Source organism: Rattus norvegicus, chromosome 3 (assembly GCF_036323735.1).
Source record: "Rattus norvegicus strain BN/NHsdMcwi chromosome 3, GRCr8, whole genome shotgun sequence".
NCBI classification, from domain to species: domain Eukaryota; kingdom Metazoa; phylum Chordata; class Mammalia; order Rodentia; family Muridae; genus Rattus; species Rattus norvegicus.
This window is the reverse complement of record NC_086021.1, coordinates 57,105,182-57,124,805: the sequence shown is the minus strand read 5'-3', so window position 1 is coordinate 57,124,805 and position 19,624 is coordinate 57,105,182. Positions and strand designations below refer to the sequence as shown.

The window sequence follows — 19,624 nt, the reverse complement described above, 5'->3', positions numbered from 1 at the left end:
CAGGTTTAAGATTAAATCATAATCCACAGTATTTCATATTTGTAATTATGCAAATTTGATCATGTAACCTTCATAGGCATAGAAAATCCTAGAAGGTAATTTCGTATCCACTGTCCAACAGATAAAGACCTCGTAGGGTACAGGAAACTCTACCTTTCCCCAAACTTGCTCTGTAGTACTGCCAACTGTCCCTCTGGAAATTATCTGAAATGTACTCGTCAAATTATTTAATCAAATAGAAAGACAAAGATGAACAAAGTAAACAACGATAAGCTTGAATATTCACTCCTTCCAGGTCTGAAAAAGGAAAAGCTAGAATGTAGGCTACATTAATTTTTTGACATTTCATGGTGCTTTTGCCAGAGAACATCAGGGTAGCTGCTCCCCCTACCACTAAAATGCTAAACTACTCATGTAATTTTCCCACTTGTGGAAGCCTCATCTGAGCCATATTTGGCCCAGGACATGCAACATGGAGGTCCAATCTTACCCATTTCAAGGGACTCAGTGAATGTCATGAGAACTAGACTAGGGATGGCAGTGAGAGGGTTTGTGGGAAAAGAAATAGAATCTACCAACTAAAGAACAGTATTATTGAAATCACAAGTAAAATTCATGGTTAGTGGTTTTATTGGCTAAAGATGAAGAGAAGGTAGTATATAATTCTGATTTATCTTTTTGAAAAATGTCTCTGCCTTTATGTCCAGAGACTTGGTATATGCAAGACATAGGATACTTTAGCTTGACCTGAATTCTCACTAGAGTGTTGCTGTGCTTTTAATCCACAGTTTAGAATAGAGATAGGAAATTATCCAGATAACTTTTCTCAGTAAGAACTGGCAATTTAAAAATAACAAGATTTTAAAGTAATGAAATGCTTAACCCATTCCATTGACTTAAAAAAAATGACCATTTTTATTTCAGTACAAATACAAAGATGGCTACCGTAAGCAGCTGGGTCACCACATCGGTGCCCGCAACATCGAAGATGACCCCAAGATGATGTGGTCCATGCACGTGGCCAAGATCCAGAGTGACAGGGAGTACAAGAAGGACTTTGAGAAGTGGAAGACCAAGTACAGCAGCCCAGTGGACATGCTGGGGGTGGTGCTGGCCAAGAAGTGCCAGACCTTGGTCAGTGATGTGGACTACAGGAACTACCTACACCAGTGGACCTGCTTGCCTGACCAGAATGATGTCATCCATGCTCGGCAGGCCTATGATCTCCAGAGCGATGTGAGTGCTGAGATCTATAGGAGTCATGCTTATGGTAGTAATTCATAATAACATTTATGATTAGGTAGAACCCTCAGAGAGCTGGTGTGTCTTATTTCTGACCCTCAATTTTCAAATATTCTTTGCTTTTTTTTTTTAAAGGAGAGCATTTGGCCACAAGATGGAATTCTGTGGAATTCTACCATTATATGTTAAAGACATTTCCAAAGCTTACTTTCCTGATGTTTCCAGTCCTTATTCTTCATTCTGAGATCAAGTGTTGCAATGTGTTCAGTAGCACTTGTTTTGGTTCTCACTAGATTGTAGAGCATTTATAATCTTTTAGTGGACGAGGGGAAATGACTGGGTTCCCACTGGGTCTCATGTATCAAGGGTAAGACCAACATGGATTCTTAATGGTAACATCTTTTTTTGCCTCTTCCCAGAATGTGTACAAGTCAGATCTCCAGTGGCTAAGAGGCATCGGCTGGGTCCCCATCGGGTCTCTGGATGTGGTCAAGTGCAAGAGGGCCGCAGAGATCCTGAGTGACAACGTCTACCGCCAGCCTCCAAACAAGTTCAAGTTCACCAGTGTGACTGACTCTCTGGAGCAGGTGCTGGCCAAGAACAATGCCCTCAACATGAACAAGGTGAGGACCCAGATTAGGGAAAAATAAAGCAGGGTTGAATGAATAACCATGGTCTATAAGTTATTATTTTTTACTTTATTCAGTTAAATTTTATCCAATGTACAATGAATTGGTTGAGTTCTATATATCCGTATATAAAATTTTCAAATACAGACTGGATAATTTCTGCTTTTCTGTCTGTTTATGAAATGGATAGTATTACTAATAGGATTCCTTTGGACTGGAAAGATAGTTTAGTACTGAAGAGTACCTGTTGCTCATGCTGAGAAGTCAAACCAGTGCCCAGAACCCATGCCAGGCAGCTAATAACTGCCTGTGAGAACAGCTTCAGTCGATCTGATGTCTCTGGCCTTCATGGGCACTCACACTCATGTGCATATGCCCACACACAGACCTACATGCATGTACATGATTAAAAGTTTAAAAACATATTAAAATCAAAAGTCTGTTTGGGACACAACAAGTTTTAAGTCTATTAGAGTAGTATATTGTGTAATATATTGTTTGCTATTAAATCTTCTTAAACTTATGAAAAGAGTTTTAATACAGCCATAGTAAGCATGTAGATATTTAAATATGCTGTAGAAATACTTGATTTATGATATATATCATTTTATATATATTATGTTTATAATAGTATAAAGTCAAAGGAATTAAAAAGAGTATAAACAAAATATACTCTTTTGTATTTTGTTTGTACAGTAGACAAACAGGCTGGCTTTCAATTTCCTGATGATTTCTTCCTTAAAACTCATATTTAAAACAATGGTATTTGTCTGATCCATTTAACTGTTTTATCTTTCAAAGCGCTTGTACACAGAAGCCTGGGATAAAGACAAGACCCAGATCCACATTATGCCTGATACACCTGAAATTATGTTGGCCAGACAAAATAAAATAAACTACAGTGAGGTAAGACCAACCATCTCTTTGATTTCCCTCATCTGCCACATTGACTTTTGCTGTAGGAATATCGGACTTGTTTGCATCACAGTAATGGTGTGGTCCGCTGTACTTAGTTTGGTTTTTATAATCAATTTTTTACTTTAGAAAGACAAATACAAAAACGTCAGTCCTTAGAGTCAACACATAATAAGGCAAGCAAATGAACTGAGTTCAGACCCCAGGAAACCATTTAACCAAAGATATAGTAGTATCTTCATTCCAGAACTAACGAAAGATGGAGGGTGGATACAAGGGAATTCTTGAAAATTCCCTGGCCAGCTAGCCAGGCCGACACACAAGATCCTGTCTTAAACAGGATAGAAAGTGAAGATTGACTGTATGCAAGTGCACTGTGGTGTATCTGTGCCTGGACACACACACACACACACACACACACACACATACACACACACACACTCACACACACACATACACACACATACACACTCACACACACAACACACACATACACACACACATACACACAAACATACACACACATACACACACACATACACACACACTCACACACACATACACACACACATACACATACACACTCACACACATACACACACACATACACACACACATACACACACACACACATACACACTCACACACATAACACACACATACACACACACTCACACACACATACATACACATATACACACACACTCACACACACACATACATACACACACATACACACATACACACACACTCACACATACACACACACTCACATACATACACACACATAACACACACATACATACACACTCACACACACTCACACACACATACACACACATAACACACATACACACACATACACACACACTCATACACACACATACACACACACTCATACACACATATACACACACATACACACTCACACACACATACACACACATACACACTCACACACACATACACACACATACACACTCACACACACATACACACACATACACACACACTCACACACACATACACACACACACACACACACACACACACACACACACACACATCCAGAAAGATTGTGTTCTCCATCAAGTTAAAACTCCTTTTGAAATGTAGTCTGCATGTTTGTTCTCTTCAGTTACCACACCCATTAAATCTCTATCTAGAAACTTTTCTGTGGTGACAAAATGAGGTAAAATTGAGGACACAGGATGGGAACTAGGGCCAAATAGCTGATAAGTAAATTTTAATTTCTTTTGTTTACCTTCAAGTCACCATGAAAATTATATGTATTTAATATGTTTGGAATAACAAAGTCTATTAACAAGATCCAAATGAGAATTTTTTTAATCATTCTTTTCAAAATTTCCTGAGGGTGATGAAACAAATCTTTCTAGTCATTGAAGCTTCTTAGATACATTAGAATCTAGGAAGAGAATAATTATCCTTGCAGTACTGAATTACTGTTGCATAAACAGTACCTCCCTTACTTTCTCTTCTCTGAGTGAAGAATGTATCTGATTGATCCAGGCACACTAGTTCATTACATTTTTTATGCTTTCTACATTCTTCATTTTTAAGGGACATTTTTCTTTTATTTAACAGTGACATTTTAAGCTTTCCCTCTCAAAACTTGATCAAGTTTATATTTGGTCTGTATTAATCACCCCTATTCGTAATTAAGAGAGTCCTAAAGAAAGGCCATGCTTCCTACATCCTCTAGCAAAGACGAGTCATTGACACAGGGTATTTTTCTTCCTGGAACATCACAGGACAAACTCAAGAACAAACTCATCATAAATATCCAGCTGGGCACATTATAGTGGGTTTCTCCTCTGGACCTAGCCTCACTGAGCCTAAGGCCCAAGGAGCTGACTTCTGTCCTAGATTGTGATGAGGCTCCTGCTTACGTGAGGAGAAATGAAGTGGATGTCCCCCTTAGAATAGTAATAATATACTGGGATAGGTTTTTAATTCTAAAATTTTCCATTTGGTTTACTTCCTTTAAAATTTCGAGATGTTCCCAGCAAGGGTGGCTCATGCCTTTAATCCCAGCTCCCTGCCAATTTAGGAGGTAGAAGTAAACCTTTAGTCCCAGTACTCGGAAGGCTGAGGCAGGCAGATCTCTGAGTCTGAGGCCAGCCTGATCCACAAAGTGAGTTCCAGAACAGCTAGAGCCACACAGAGAAGAAGCCTTGTCTCAAAATAACAACAACAAAACAAAAACAAAAACAAACAAACAAAAACAAAAATAAAGAAATAAAGTGTCAGGATTAATTCTCCAACCGCTGTTTATGAAAATGGAATTTCAGAATGGCTTGCTTGAATGACTGAAAGCTGCCGGGGACCTTCATCCTACTGTTCACTCTGTGAGCAAACACACAGCAAACACCTGTCAACCTTTGCTCCTGTATCCTCATGTATCTATTCAAGCTCCATGTATCTATTCAAGCTCCATGTATCCTCATGTATCTATTCAAGCTCCATGTATCTATTCAAGCTCCATGTATCCTCATGTATCTATTCAAGCTCCATGTATCTATTCAAGCTCCATGTATCCTCATGTATCTATTCAAGTTCCATGTATCCTCATGTATCTACTCTAGTCCCTGTGCATGTGTAACTTCCCAAAACAAGATCCGAAATGCAGCCTTGGAGATAAGGAAAACTGCTGCCTGCCTATGAAATGTTGGAAAATTAAGGAAATCTGACTTGAGGTGATGAGACAGATCCAAAACATCTTCTCTGGGCTACCAGGAGGACATGCTTGAGCATTTATTCTGGAATGGAAAACAGTAGATGGGTTATATGATTTTCCAGTTATAAAAGAAATATTCTGAGGCTGCAGAGATGACTGAGTAGTTAAGAGCACTTCCTGTTTTTCTAGAGGGCCCAGTCCCAGCACCAGCAGATTACAACAGCCTATAGTGCCAGGGGATCTGATGCCCTTCTTCTCTAGCACATACACACACACACACACATACACACACACACACACACACACACACACACAGAGAGAGAGAGAGAGAGAGAGAGAGAGAGAGAGAAAGAGAGAACAGGAGAAAGACAAGCATAGCAAAAAGCTGGGTGTTCACTGACGTTACTTCGTCATGAAACTTTCCTACAGGTTTTCAAAAGAAGCAAATGCCTCTGTAAAGTATCAAAACATCCACTAAAATCTTCGCCCAAGCAGGAATACACAGCAACCTTATTTTTTTTAAAGTAAAAGGTGTATGCATGTCTCAAGCACAGCACTGTATATCTAAGTGTATTGAAACAAAAATCTGAAGACAGACCGTTTAAATCATCATCGCTTAATGTGCATTGCTGTGTTATTCAGTAATTCCTAACATGAACTGCAGAGCCCATTGTCTGCATGGGATTAGTGTTGCTTTAGAATAGAGCTGTGTCAGCCTACAGCTTGGGGAGGAGTATGTTGTTTTTACTGTGGAAACAGGAATATTTCCTAAAATAAATTTAAATTGGAGTCATTGTCATTCAAAGCGCAGTTAGCGTCTCTGAAAAACACATCTCGTTAAGAGATCTAGTAAGTTATTACGCTTTTACAATTAAAATTTGTTGATGAAAGTAAATATTTTGCCAAGCATAGTGCACATATTTAATTCAACTTACCTCAGCACAGAGGAACTTGAGGTCAAAGGATTATAAGTTCCAGGCCAGCCTGGGCTATATACATGGTGAGACACTGTCATGAAATCAGAGCGTTGGTTTTGATTTACTGATGACCAGTATTAGCAGTGACTATAAAGTCTACATTGTTTCCAAAGGATACACAGTTGGTCAAAATTTTTGGGAACAAAGAAAAAATTTAAGTCTTTTGTCTTAGAAACAACAGTGATGATGTTTCCATAGTTTTAAAGAAATAGAATTTTTTGGACTCCTAAGTCTTTGGGATGTGCTATATCTGCTATGAGCTTCCAACAGCTGAGACTGATTACTAATAAACAATTAAATGTTAACAGAGAAATATTATTCACCTAGCCTCACTGCAGCAGCTTTGATTATGGACTCATAGTGTTTTGCTATATATTATACAACGGTTATACGTTGAACAATTATACAATGAGGCTGGCTGTCAGGTAAAACTGTTCCTATTTCAAATCGGGAGTTATATCATATTTCTTGGCTGTTTCACAAAAGGAGTAAAGGCTGACTGCTTTGAACAACGCTGAGAACTGCTGACTTGGTGTCTAAAATATGTACGGATTTATGCAAGACATGCACAGATTACAATTTCCTGAATGCAAAATTTCCACTTAACCTAATAGCTTGGAAAATTCCTTTTTGTTTCTGCTGTGTTTCGTTCTGGTTTAAGACTGCATCGTTCTATATCCAAGGGCTGTCCTCTTTTTGACACCCCTTCCCCAAATGCGGTTTTGCTGTTAATGTGAATTCTGCGTTTGAAAGTGTCTTCCTTCTTTCCCCAGAGCCTTTATCGCCAGGCCATGGAAGAAGCTAAGAAGGAAGGCTATGACTTGAGAAGCGATGCCATTCCCATCGTGGCTGCCAAGGCTTCCCGGGACATTGCTAGTGATGTAAGAGCTGACTTTGGAACCAGTCGGGCCAGCCACTGGCTCAGGGACTCACATCTCTGTAATACTCTAGGAAGTCATAGAAGTCCTTTGAAGTCCTTACCACCCCCCACTCAGTAGACATGGGGTAGTGGGTAACTCACTCGTGATCCCAGACTCCTGGTCTGCTTGCACTGTGCGCCTTTGATCTTGGCTTTTTTATTATTGTTAAATAGAGCAGATGCCTCACAGTGTAGAGCCACTCTTGGAATCCCAGGATACCCTCAAGGCAATGAAGCCAGAAAGGAAATAGGTTTATCTGAGTTTGCCCACACATAAGAAGGGTGAAAGATACCCAAAGTCTAATGATCCCTTTGTTCTGAGGTTTAAAAAAAATCATTATTTCTGCACTCTAAAGGTGAAGATAACAGATTCCTAGACGTGATTAACGTAACTCAAAAGGTAATCTTTTCAAGCATTTTAGTTATGGTCCGAAAAGGTGAAACTGACCACAGTTAACTGTGGTGTTTGATTCCGTAGTGCTCAGCACTTCCCTACTGGAGGGCAAAATGTCTCTGTAACTTTCACGTTTTATGAAACCCAAGCTGCACACCTAACTACTGAGTAACAGAAACTGTCCATTTCAAAACTATATGTCTTGGGTTCCGTGACACTCCTGCAGCCTTCTCTGTAGCTTGAGTGACATTTGCGTTACCTTTCCAAGAGAGACACCCCGGAGCCGTATAGGCACATGGGCAGAGGTGCTCTCTAGCAGGCTGCCAGGTAGGACCTGTCGGGCACGGGGTTAGCTCGTGGGCATGGCTACACAGTTAACTTTGGGGTTCACTTTGGCTCAATTATTGCCACCGTTTGATAATCCAAACTTGTAGAAGGAACAGTGGGGTTCTTCTTGCCCAGAGCATCTTGCTGGAAGAAACTCATTGCCCTGTGATTTCACAGAAGGCATTCCCTTGGGAGCGGCAGGCTGTGGTCCTCTCCATCACCTCCATCTTCCTTATGCTCTGGGCTGTGTCTTTTTCAGTACAAATACAAAGAAGCCTATCGGAAGCAGTTGGGTCACCACATTGGTGCCAGAGCCGTACACGATGATCCCAAGATGATGTGGTCCCTCCACATTGCCAAAGTACAGAGTGACCGTGAGTATAAGAAAGAATTTGAGAAGTACAAGACACGGTACAGCAGCCCGGTGGACATGCTTGGTATTGTTCTGGCCAAGAAATGCCAAACCTTGGTCAGTGATGTGGACTACAAACACCTACTGCATGAATGGACCTGCCTCCCAGACCAGAATGATGTCATACAGGCCCGGAAAGCATATGACCTCCAGAGTGATGTGAGTATCCCTGGTGCAGGACAAGAGCATGTCAGAGACAAATCTGTGAGATTCTGATTAGAGACAAGGGCCTAGGATCTATATGTCCCTAGAGGTATGCAATGGATATCTGAAAGGAGTTTCTCGTTGGAAACCCCTCCAAAAGTTATGTGGGAGACAGGAAATAAGTACTATCGACATTACACAGAAACGAGCTCCCTGGTGATTCAGGCTTCATTTGCCTGAATCAGCTAAAGCTTACTCCTCAAAATAACATTGCTAACCCAGCCATGGTGACTCATGCCTGTAATCCCAGAACCTTGGAAGTGGAGGCAGGAAGGTCAGGAGTTCAAGGGCAGTCTTAGGTATGCAGTAAGTTTTCAAGTCCAGCCTGAGCTACAAGATTCTGTCTAAGAGAGAAGGCAGAAGTGAGAGGGGGAGGGGAAGGAAGGAAGGAAGGAGTTAAGGAAGGAAGGAAGGAAGGAAGGGAAGAAGAGAAAGAGAAAAGGAAGTATCATTGGTGAGTTTTTACCCAGCAAAACAGAAGTGAAAAGAGAGGGTGAACCCATGTTGACAGAGGGCAACAGAGATAAGAATAAAAGTACACTGTTTTATATTACTTTACTAACTGTTTATACTTTAAATTTATAGAAAAATATGACAACATTCTTGCTTTCTCAAGAATCTCATATTAATAGTTACCTTATACTAATAGCTTATCCTCTCAGGAATAAACTAGATAAATCCCTGATAATCTTTACATCGGTACGTTTCCTTTACTCATTTGACAGTTTGTGATTTTTAGAGATGGGAATTAAGGCAAAGGCTTTTATGATCTCCATACTTCATGCCATTGGTCTGCTCACATGCTTTTATTCGAAATAATTACAACACATTTTCCAGGGCTTTAAGAGCACTGGTCCTCTGTGAAAGATCTTGTAAAATTCTTAAGGACAGAACATTGTCCTCTTTATAAAAAGGGGGGGGGGGTCAAGAAAAAGTCTTCAGGGGACTCAACAGAGCGTTAGTCAGGGAACAGGCGTCTGAGTATGCTGGCAGCTTTCTCTACCAGCAGAAACATACTTCCTTTTTCATTGATTAATTTTAAAGTTTTTTTGGTATATGTATATGTTAAGCATATTTCTACCTATACTCGCCTACCTTCTGTATTCTGCTTCTTGAGTTCGATGCGCTTTGGGATGAATCAGTAGGAGAGTTAATATATCGTTCTTACCCGTTCCTCTTCAGAATCTGTATAAGGCAGACCTTGAATGGATGAAAGGCATTGGCTGGGTTCCCATTGGCTCCTTGGAAGTTGTCAAAGCCAAGAGGGCCACAGAGATACTGAGCGACAACATCTACCGCCAGCGTCCGGACGCACTGAAGTTCACCAGTATAACTGACTCGCTGGAGCAGGTGCTGGCAAAGAACAATGCAATAAACATGAACAAGGTGAGACTTGCCGTTCGCCATGAACCATCAAGGGTGGCCGCAGCACAAGTCAAAGACTCTGGCATGCTCTTGTGCCTCGAAGATTATTTTAAGGCTAATTACACCTTTTAAATGATTTTTACTTAGCATATTAAATGTGTTTTGGTAGCCCCCCTCATCTCTTCTTGCCCCACAGCCCTTCGTGTGTTATTCCCCCCACTCTCTCTTCTGCTTTTGTGTGTCGTGTTTTCCTTCTTCTTCCCATCACTTCCTCCACACTTTTCAGCCTTTCGTAGCCTTCTCTCCAGTGTTTGAAGGCTTTGCCTACATTTACACCCATTGATATTCTCTATTGCACTTTATTTTTTATTTACTTACTCACAGTGTATGTGTTTGTATATACATGCATAGCATGAGGTGGTCATAGACAACCTGTGGGACTCAGTTATCTCCCTTTATCATGCGAGCCCCTGGAATCAAGCTCAGGTTGTAGGGTTGGCAGCAATCACCCCTACCCAACTCCTTCTGAGTTTAGAATGCCTTTCTTAATTTTTTCTACTGAAATATATGCATTATTAGGTGATACTTCAAAATACTAAACTCTTGTTTAAAATACTATGAAAAAGAGGAATAATATTGATAGAGAAATGTTTTAGAGGAGGCCAGAAGAAGTTGGAGGGAGGATTTGATCAAGATACATTGTATGCTGTTATTATCGCAATGATGAAATACCATGACCAAAGCAACTTGGGGAGGAAAATGTTTATATAACTTAGACTTCCATATCATTGTTCATCATTGAAGGAAGTCAGGACAGGAACTCAAACAGGGCAGGAACCTGGAGGCAGGAACCAATGCAGAGGCTATGGAGGGCTGCGGTTACTGGCTTACTCCCCTTGGCTTGCTCAGCCTACTTTCTTATAGAACCCAGGACCATCTGACTTGGGATGGCACCGCCCACAATGTGCCATCAATCTCCTCCATCAATCACTAATTAAGAAAATACTTGCCTGAAGCTTGGTCAGCAAATTATCAATTGATGTTCCTTCCTCTCAAATGACTCTAGCCTGTGTCAAGTTGATGTAAAACAGGTCAGCACATACACACTTTCATTTTCAAAAAATCCATTCAAAATATTACTTAAAATACAAACATATTATATACAAAACCTGGCATGACGGTCTGTCCTTGTAATCTCAGTATTAGGGATGTAGAGACAGGAGGATCCAGAGTTCAGGGTTGTATGTAATGGACTTGAAGCTAGGAAACAACAAATCCTATGAGAAAATAATTCTTTCTCGGACAGATCATACATTGCAGAACTGTTGAATTCCATAGTTAAATATTTATTTATAAATTTTAGTAAGCAACATAGGAATGTAGCTTTGATAAATTCAGTTCTGCTTTGTATCAAAGAGATCACAATTTCTGTGGACACCAAAATCATTTCTCTCCCTTTCTTTCATAGCGCTTGTACACTGAAGCCTGGGACAACGACAAGAAAACCATTCATGTCATGCCGGACACACCAGAAATCATGCTGGCCAAACTCAACAGGATAAACTACAGCGACGTGAGTGTCCAGAGAGGGGAAATGACGGGCCCTAATGCTTCCCTTAGTTAAATGCGTTAACTACTTTATTACTTATCCTATAAGTGACGTTGTTGGCAAAAGAAACAGTTCATCCTTGATTTAATCTTGAGCTATGTGGTGGGTCCACAAAGAAGCCCAGCCCTCAGTTATCAGTCAGGAAGTGGAGTGCTTATGGGGAAATAGTCTACCAGGGCCACTCCTCTCAAACCTTCTCTTGGGTCAGCCATGGGTACAAGGTCTATGTAGTCAATTGCTACAAGTGTGGTCCTGCATCTGTAGATTTGTCCCTGGTTTAAAGATACGCAAAAACACTTTAACTCTTCTGAAAGTGTATTGTGTTTTTTTATTGTTAACATTCCCTGAATCATATGTAACAACTTACATAGATTTATGTTGTATTATGTTTCATAAATAACTGGGAGATGATTTAAAAATATATAGGATGGTCAGGTAAGGTAGGTCATGTCTATAAATCCTAGCATGCAGAAGGAAAGCTGAGGCAGGAGGACCATGAGTTTGAGCATACTCTGGGCTACATAACAAGGTCTGGGAAGACCTGAGCTTTTTTAAGACTTGAAAATGGAGAGCTATACTGAGAGGTGTGCTTAGATGCCTACCCTCATTCATATAAGGGACTTGGATGTCAAAGGACTTCGTGTGGGACAAGAGCTCCTCGAACAAACCCTTTTCAGGCACTGAGGTAAAACCATTTTCAGTGAGTTACTATCCTCTTTCTCTGGTTTTCATTTGGTATTACTGCAGGTGTTTATCTGGACCAATATTTTTATAATGGCAATGACTCCAAATCAACCATGTTCCGCTATAGTAGCCCACATGCACTGGGTTTTCCAAAAAAAAAAAAAAAAAAAAAAAAACCAAATATATTCCATTTTAAAAACACTCTTCTTATTCCTTCTTATTTCATATCAAGAGAGCATTTTTAATATCCTGAGGTACTAGTAAGTGCTGGAATTTTTGTATGTGCTCCTTTGGGAAAATAAAATTTCTGCAACCAAATGACAATCTACTTCCAAACATTTTTTTTAGATTTCCCAGTCAGGCAAGCCTGACTTTTCATACACATGCCTGCGGATGTGTGGGCTGTGAAACATGCTGTGGTAGCTATGAAGCTACCAGAACATTTAGGTGATTCATTTCAGTCATTGAAATGAGGACAGAAAACAAAAATGAACAGACAGCAGCTTCATTTCTTCGGGAGTGGTGACTAAGGGCTCTTTCCACAGAAACTCTACAAACTGTCTCTGGAAGAGGCCAGGAGGCAAGGCTACGATTTGCGTGTGGACGCCATTCCCATCCGATCAGCCAAGGCATCAAGAGAGATTGCTAGTGATGTAAGTTGGTTGTTTTAAAGGACACGTTTCATTCTGTAAAACTGTTGTAGGCTGGAAGCTTTCAGAGTGTTTCTTGCTAGAACTTGCTTATGTTTCCAAGTTTCATCTTTCTTGGCTGGCTCCCCTCCAACACAAAGTTAAAGGTCAGAAGGGGTGGGGTTGTGAGAAAACTGACCCCTGCCCATTATGCCTGTCAGTAAGATAAGAACCATCCGTTGTTTAAAGACCTACTGGTTTGTTTCCTCTTGTTTTCTGGTACCGGGGATGGAACCCAGGGTCTTGCTCATACTGGGTGATGAGTGCCACCAAGCTGTGTCCTGGTCCTTTTATTTTTGAACTTCAGAAATTGAGCAATAGATAATCCAGATCTGACATTACTGGCAAATGAATCAATGTGGGTATAGTCTTTTTCCTGTGGCATCCACGTATTTACTGTAACAGGAAAGAAAGAAGTCACCAGTGGAGGCCTTGGTAGATGGTGGGCATGGTTTAGAGTCTGTCCATCCTGTGTAACTCTCAGTGAACTCTTGTAAGAAACCCCTAATGATAGTGGACAGACCGTGAAGCAAGTGGGCCTTCTTCTCAGTATTCATTTACCTCTTCTCTCCCTGTCTGTGCACAATAAACACCTTCAGGGAGAGTCTGTGTTCTGTGTATCCTTGAAATACAAACTCTTCCCCTATACCCATCCCAGACCCTAAACCCTTCAATCATCACCATGTTCTCAGCTGCTGAGCTCTCTCTGACTCTCGTGGTAAAGTGGGTCATGGCACGTTGCTTTTTACCTTTAAGAGTAGATAGATTCTAAACCCCAAGGCATGACTTTCCTGGCAAAACGTCAGTGATGTTGACAGGCTAATAAGGAGAATAATTCCTTGACACATAATCTCTACCTAAGTGTTATGCATGTACTTGACCAAGAATCCATTCCATGGTCTAACAACAAGAGAGATATTCTAAACTAATCATAATGTTAATGGTTTAAAAAACCTATATCTCTACTTGTTAAGGAATCCAGTATACACTGGGTAGTGTAGTTTAGAGAAATGAGGAGAACAAAAGGCAAGAATCCCTGCAGTCCAGGCTCTGCCCTGCTACAAACATGGACCATGGCCATCTGGATCCTGTTTTATAAACAGGGTGGGTACTGTCCATCTTCGTGCTGCTTGATAATAGTGGGGGAAATACACAGAAGTAGTATGTGTTCTTTTTGTCAGATTGGCATACCTTTTCTTTCTTCAGTACAAGTACAAGGAAGGCTACCGCAAACAGCTGGGCCACCACATTGGGGCCCGGAACATCAAAGATGACCCCAAGATGATGTGGTCCATACACGTGGCCAAGATCCAGAGTGACAGGGAGTACAAGAAAGACTTTGAGAAGTGGAAGACCAAGTACAGCAGCCCAGTGGACATGCTGGGGGTGGTGCTGGCCAAGAAGTGCCAGATCCTTGTAAGCGACATAGACTATAAGCATCCTCTCCACGAGTGGACATGCCTGCCTGACCAGAACGATGTCATTCAGGCACGGAAGGCTTATGATCTCCAGAGCGATGTGAGTGTGTCTAATGTTCTTCAGCCATATGTTCTAATAGTTTAGTGGGGGATATTAAATTATCAGTGTTATAGAATCTTTGGGAAGTCTAATAAAACCCATGAACCATTCTCAAAGCAATGTCATAAAAATCATAAAATAAGCATTGGGCTCAAAGGAAACCAATCATATTGAGAATGATTATGAAAATATGTGAGGAACATAAATATTTTAAATGATTTACTTATTTTTATTTTTGTGCACTGGTGTTTTACCTGAGTAAGGCTGTTGGATCCCGTGGAACTAGAGAGACAGATAATTGTGAGCTGCCATGTGGGTGCTGGGAATTGAACTCCAGCCAGGGCTTTCTTTGGAAGAACAACCAGTGCTCATAGTTGTTGAACCATTTCTCCAGAGCCCTGAGCATAAATATTTTAAGAAATATGCAACAGCTACAATAATACAGTAGTGTCTATGACATCTGTTGCTTACCAGGACACATGTATTATTGATACTATTTTAATCTGCTGTGCATACCTTCACTTGCACGATACTATGTTTCAGTTAGATGCTAGTAAAAACGTGGCTGTTAGACTTAGTTCTGCTCAGTGGTGTCAGGTTAATAATTCCTGATCTAAATCAAACTGGTTTTCCAAGCAGATTGATTATATGATCCTTGTACTGATACCCTTTTTTAATATGAAGCATCAGTATTAATTTGTGAATGAACATTGAGGAATGCGTCATGCAGGTTTTGGCCAATTTTCTAGGAAAATGAAACATTATAATGACCTAAAACTAAGAGAGATACTTCTGTTGCCAACAGTAGGCAACCTGTGGCCTCTCAGACACCCCCTTATTGGTATAGTCAATTCTTGCCTTGACTAGACTCTTTGATTAAATAATTGCTTTTGAAATAAAAGTAATGATTTAAAAAAAATGCTCTTCAAAAACCATAAAAATAAAATGGCTTCCCTTCCTTGTAAGAAAAGTTCTCCTGTAGCTTACTATTTGAATTAATTCAAAGAATAAAATGAATTCTAAAACAAGTACAAAGACTCAGACTAAATACAAGGAAAATACGACTCAGAAGCATGGACATAAAATGCATATGAAAACACAACTTTTATTTGCACAAAGAAATATATTTATTCATGAACCTTTCCGTGAAGGCCACTGCTGAACAAGATAGGAGCCCACTGTGTTTGAAGAGGATTATTCCCACACAGGGAAGAGTGAGCATCACATGAGACAGCAAGTGCCTCACTCTAGAAGTCAGATAGTGATTTCCTCGATGTAGTTTTTTTACCACTGAAATAAAATGTTGAACGAGGCCTTGTGGCCCTTAGAATAACAGCACATATCAGCCAACTTCAGGGACAAGGATCTAAACCATTTTTAGCGAAGATGGGTCTTCCTAAAGTTGCACACACTGTGACTTAGTAGTATGTGTTGCATCAAAGACGCCAGGGTGACTAGGCAACGTCTGAGTGGTTGACGCTTTCATTGCAGGCTGTGTACAAGGCTGATCTTGAGTGGCTGAGAGGCATTGGCTGGGTTCCCATTGGCTCTGTAGAGGTCGAGAAGGTGAAGAGAGCAGGGGAAATCCTGAGTGACAGGAAATATCGCCAGCCTGCAGACCAGCTCAAGTTCACCTGTATTACAGACACCCCTGAAATCGTCCTGGCAAAGAATAATGCCATCACCATGAGCAAGGTGAGTCCCCAGAGGTTTTTCTGCCACCCGAGCCAGGCCTCCCAGGGACTTGGCCTGTGGTGTTGGAAACGGCCTGATGAGCCAGGGGGCAACAGTCAGGAAAGGGTCCGCTTCCTCAGCCTCCTGCAGAATGACTGCAGGAATACTTGCTAGCTCTCTATGCTTTGCTCCAACTATACCCTCTAACCATGTATACATGTGGAAGCCGAGTCTGAAGTGATCTCCTACACCAACGCGCCCGCCCTCTGACCTGCCCCTGCGTGGACCACTGGCCCGGCTGGAGCAGACAGAGGCCTCTAGTTCTCTTGGTCCGTGTTCCATGCAACAGATTAGTTGCCTTTTAGCTCTGTTGACTTAGGCTGTGAAAATGCACTTTTGAAACTGAGTTGTCATTGTTGCTTGCAGTATCAGGACACAAAAGTCCCATCTGTCTCTTTATCCTTTATCAAATCAGTGGGTACATTAACATTTCATTGAATTGAACTTATGTGAATTCTCCTAACTCTGCCCAGATGTCTTTCAGTCATTCTGGAAGTGAAAGAGTTAATAGAATAAAACTCTAGAAACTAACCATACCCATCTAGGACAACCACAAAGAAGAATACACACACACACACACACACACACACACACACACACACACACACAGAGAGAGAGAGAGAGAGAGAGAGAGAGAGAGAGAGAGAGTGTCAAACAGACACACAGACAATCTACTATCACCCAAGGCAATTTACATACCATAATATCTTAAGAACCACCAAAAGATATCGTCATTCACTTTTAAATGCGCATGTGAAGAGCACACACCCTTCTCAAGAGTCCTCAGCTTATAGCAAGTCAGGTCAAGCCTCATCCTGCGGCTGATTTCTCTGTGTTTGATCTGTGCTGTTTTGAAGATATGTAACCCAATGCCCCTCCAGAGATTTTATGAGGAAGATCAGGGTTTCACTGGGTGAAACCGATTCATAGCTAGACCACTGTATTGGTTTATGAGAGCTCTAGGGCCATGTTTTTCCATGTTAACATGTTTTACTGATTGCTACCTAACCAGGCTTTATTTGTAGTAAATTTGGTGACTGTAATGTTACTGGCTTCTACAGAAGGTTTTATTTTTCTTTCTCCACAGCATTTATACACAGAGGCTTGGGATGCTGACAAAGCCTCCATCCATGTCATGCCAGACACCCCTGAAATCCTGCTGGCCAAGAGCAATTCTGCCAATATCAGCCAAGTAAGAGATGCCCTTGGGTGTTGCTTAAGCCTTCATAGAAACTGTTAAAATAAATTTTCACCTTACTAGTGTCTTCTCTGAGAGTGGCCTACTGGGTTTCTAAACTCCATTTTCTGTTGTATTTTCCTTTCTACCTAGAAACTATATACCAAGGGATGGGACGAATCAAAGATGAAGGACTATGACCTGAGAGAGGATGCTATTTCCATCAAAAGTGCCAAGGCCTCCAGGGACATTGCCAGTGATGTGAGTTCCTTCCCTTAAGATTCTGTGCTTTCCGTAGTGCTGAGAATCCAATAGTCTGGCTAGTGGACCACTTTGTAATTGCTATGTGCCTTTCCCCAGACCTTGCCCCTGGTTTTTGCAGAGAGTACATTTTGGAATTGAATTGGCTGCAAGGAAAGTTCTCAACCATGAGAATGTATCAATCGTTACAGTCTCTTAAATTTAATTTATTCTATATCGTGCGTGTGTTCCTGTATGTATGTCCATGCAACATGTGAATATTGTGTTCAAGGAGCCCTGAAGAGGGCTGCAGATCCCCCTAGTGAGTTGGCATGTAGGTACTGGGAATAACACCTTGTCTTCTGGAAGAACAACCAATACTCTTAACCACTGAGCCATCTCTTCAGCCCTGTTATTTTCACGATAGCATAAAAATGTAAACATCGTACTGGACTGCCAGGAAGCTAAGGTTTGAAATTCTTGTACATTTCGTGTGACTTAAACCTGTTTTTTTTCTGAACCTGTTTCTGGCATTTTAGTACAAATATAAGGAAGCCTATGAAAAACAGAAGGGCCACCACATTGGAGCCCAGTGTGTTGAAGACGATCCCAGGATTGTGTGCGCCATGCATGCAGGGAAGATTCACAGTGACAGGGAGTACAAGAAGGAATTCCAGAAATGGAAGACCAAGTTCAGCAGCCCGGTGGACATGCTCGGCTTGGTGCTGGCCAGGAAGTGCCAGACTCTGGTCAGCGACATTGACTACAGGAACTACCTTCATAACTGGACTTGCCTGCCTGACCAGAACGACATTATTCAAGCAAAGAAGGCCTATGAACTGCAGAGTGATGTATGTAACATTCACTGGGGAAAAGGGATATAGGACGTGGGAATCTTTGTTTGTTGTTCAACCAGGACCCCTGAGTATAGATGGGTGGCCTATGTACAACCCAGGGAAGAATCATTCACACTGTTAATACCTAGATGCAAAGCCTTACTGTGGTCATATCTTTTATTTCCAAACAATTTTTTCATGTCATTTGTAATTTCTAGCAAATCAACCAGATATAGCAAATCTGAACACTAAAGAATAATTATCACCAGTTCCAAAACACTAAACACTATATGAGTCATTTATCACAGGATTAAAATGGAAAGAGATTCAACATAAGTTCCCTTTAAATCTTTTCAATTACATAATTGTTTTAAACTTTCAAATAGTTATATTGTGGCATTCATAAATACTATTAATATAGAAAGTAGAAATAACTATGCTTTTGCAAGTGACTTTTGTCGTCGGTATTAAAACCCCTGAATCCTGTAAGAACAAAGTTCTTCCTTGTGAAGAACCAACATTCTCCTTGCTTCCCGCCTCTTTTCTCAAACCCTTGGGTCTTCAGCTAGCAGAGGGGGGTGTGTCTAACATTCAGAACACTTTGGTCTGACATCTTGGCAGAGTGTGTATAAAGCAGATCTGGAGTGGCTGCGTGGCATTGGCTGGATACCAGAAGGCTCCGTGGAAATGACCAGAGTGAAGGGCGCCCAAGACCTTGTGAATGAGAGATTGTATAGGACACGGCCAGAAGCCTTGAAGTTCACCTCCATTGTGGACACTCCAGAAGTTGTCCTGGCAAAAGCCAATTCTCTGCAAATGAGTGAGGTAAGAGCCGTCCAACTACTGAGCTTCCGTGTTTCTGAACACAGTGTTCAGATGATGGTAGAGAAAGCTGAGGAAACAGACTGTTCTCTTCAAAGAACTCCACTGAGCCAACCAATCAGAGCTTCCAGGGACTAAGCCACTACCCAAAGACTATACATGGACTGACCCTGGGCTCCAACCTCATAGGTAGCAATGAACAGCCTAGTAAGAGCACCAGTGGCAGGGGAAGC

The 19,624-nt window shown here is 41.1% G+C and overlaps 1 protein-coding gene across 48 annotated transcripts in view; it reads left to right on the top strand.

Annotated features, from left to right (window-relative positions):
• Neb (nebulin) overlaps positions 1–19,624 on the top strand; it is a 197,931-nt gene that overhangs the window by 95,947 nt on the left and 82,360 nt on the right. For all 48 annotated transcript variants that reach the window (XM_063283589.1, XM_039106300.1, XM_039106274.1 and 45 more), the window contains 14 exons: positions 925–1,236; positions 1,662–1,865; positions 2,673–2,777; positions 7,235–7,342; positions 8,361–8,672; positions 9,900–10,103; positions 11,551–11,655; positions 12,921–13,028; positions 14,271–14,582; positions 16,074–16,277; positions 17,404–17,508; positions 17,647–17,754; positions 18,273–18,584; positions 19,191–19,394. In XM_063283589.1, the coding sequence (XP_063139659.1) occupies positions 925–1,236; positions 1,662–1,865; positions 2,673–2,777; positions 7,235–7,342; positions 8,361–8,672; positions 9,900–10,103; positions 11,551–11,655; positions 12,921–13,028; positions 14,271–14,582; positions 16,074–16,277; positions 17,404–17,508; positions 17,647–17,754; positions 18,273–18,584; positions 19,191–19,394 (2,703 nt within the window). The remainder of the gene's footprint in view (positions 1–924; positions 1,237–1,661; positions 1,866–2,672; positions 2,778–7,234; positions 7,343–8,360; positions 8,673–9,899; positions 10,104–11,550; positions 11,656–12,920; positions 13,029–14,270; positions 14,583–16,073; positions 16,278–17,403; positions 17,509–17,646; positions 17,755–18,272; positions 18,585–19,190; positions 19,395–19,624) is intronic.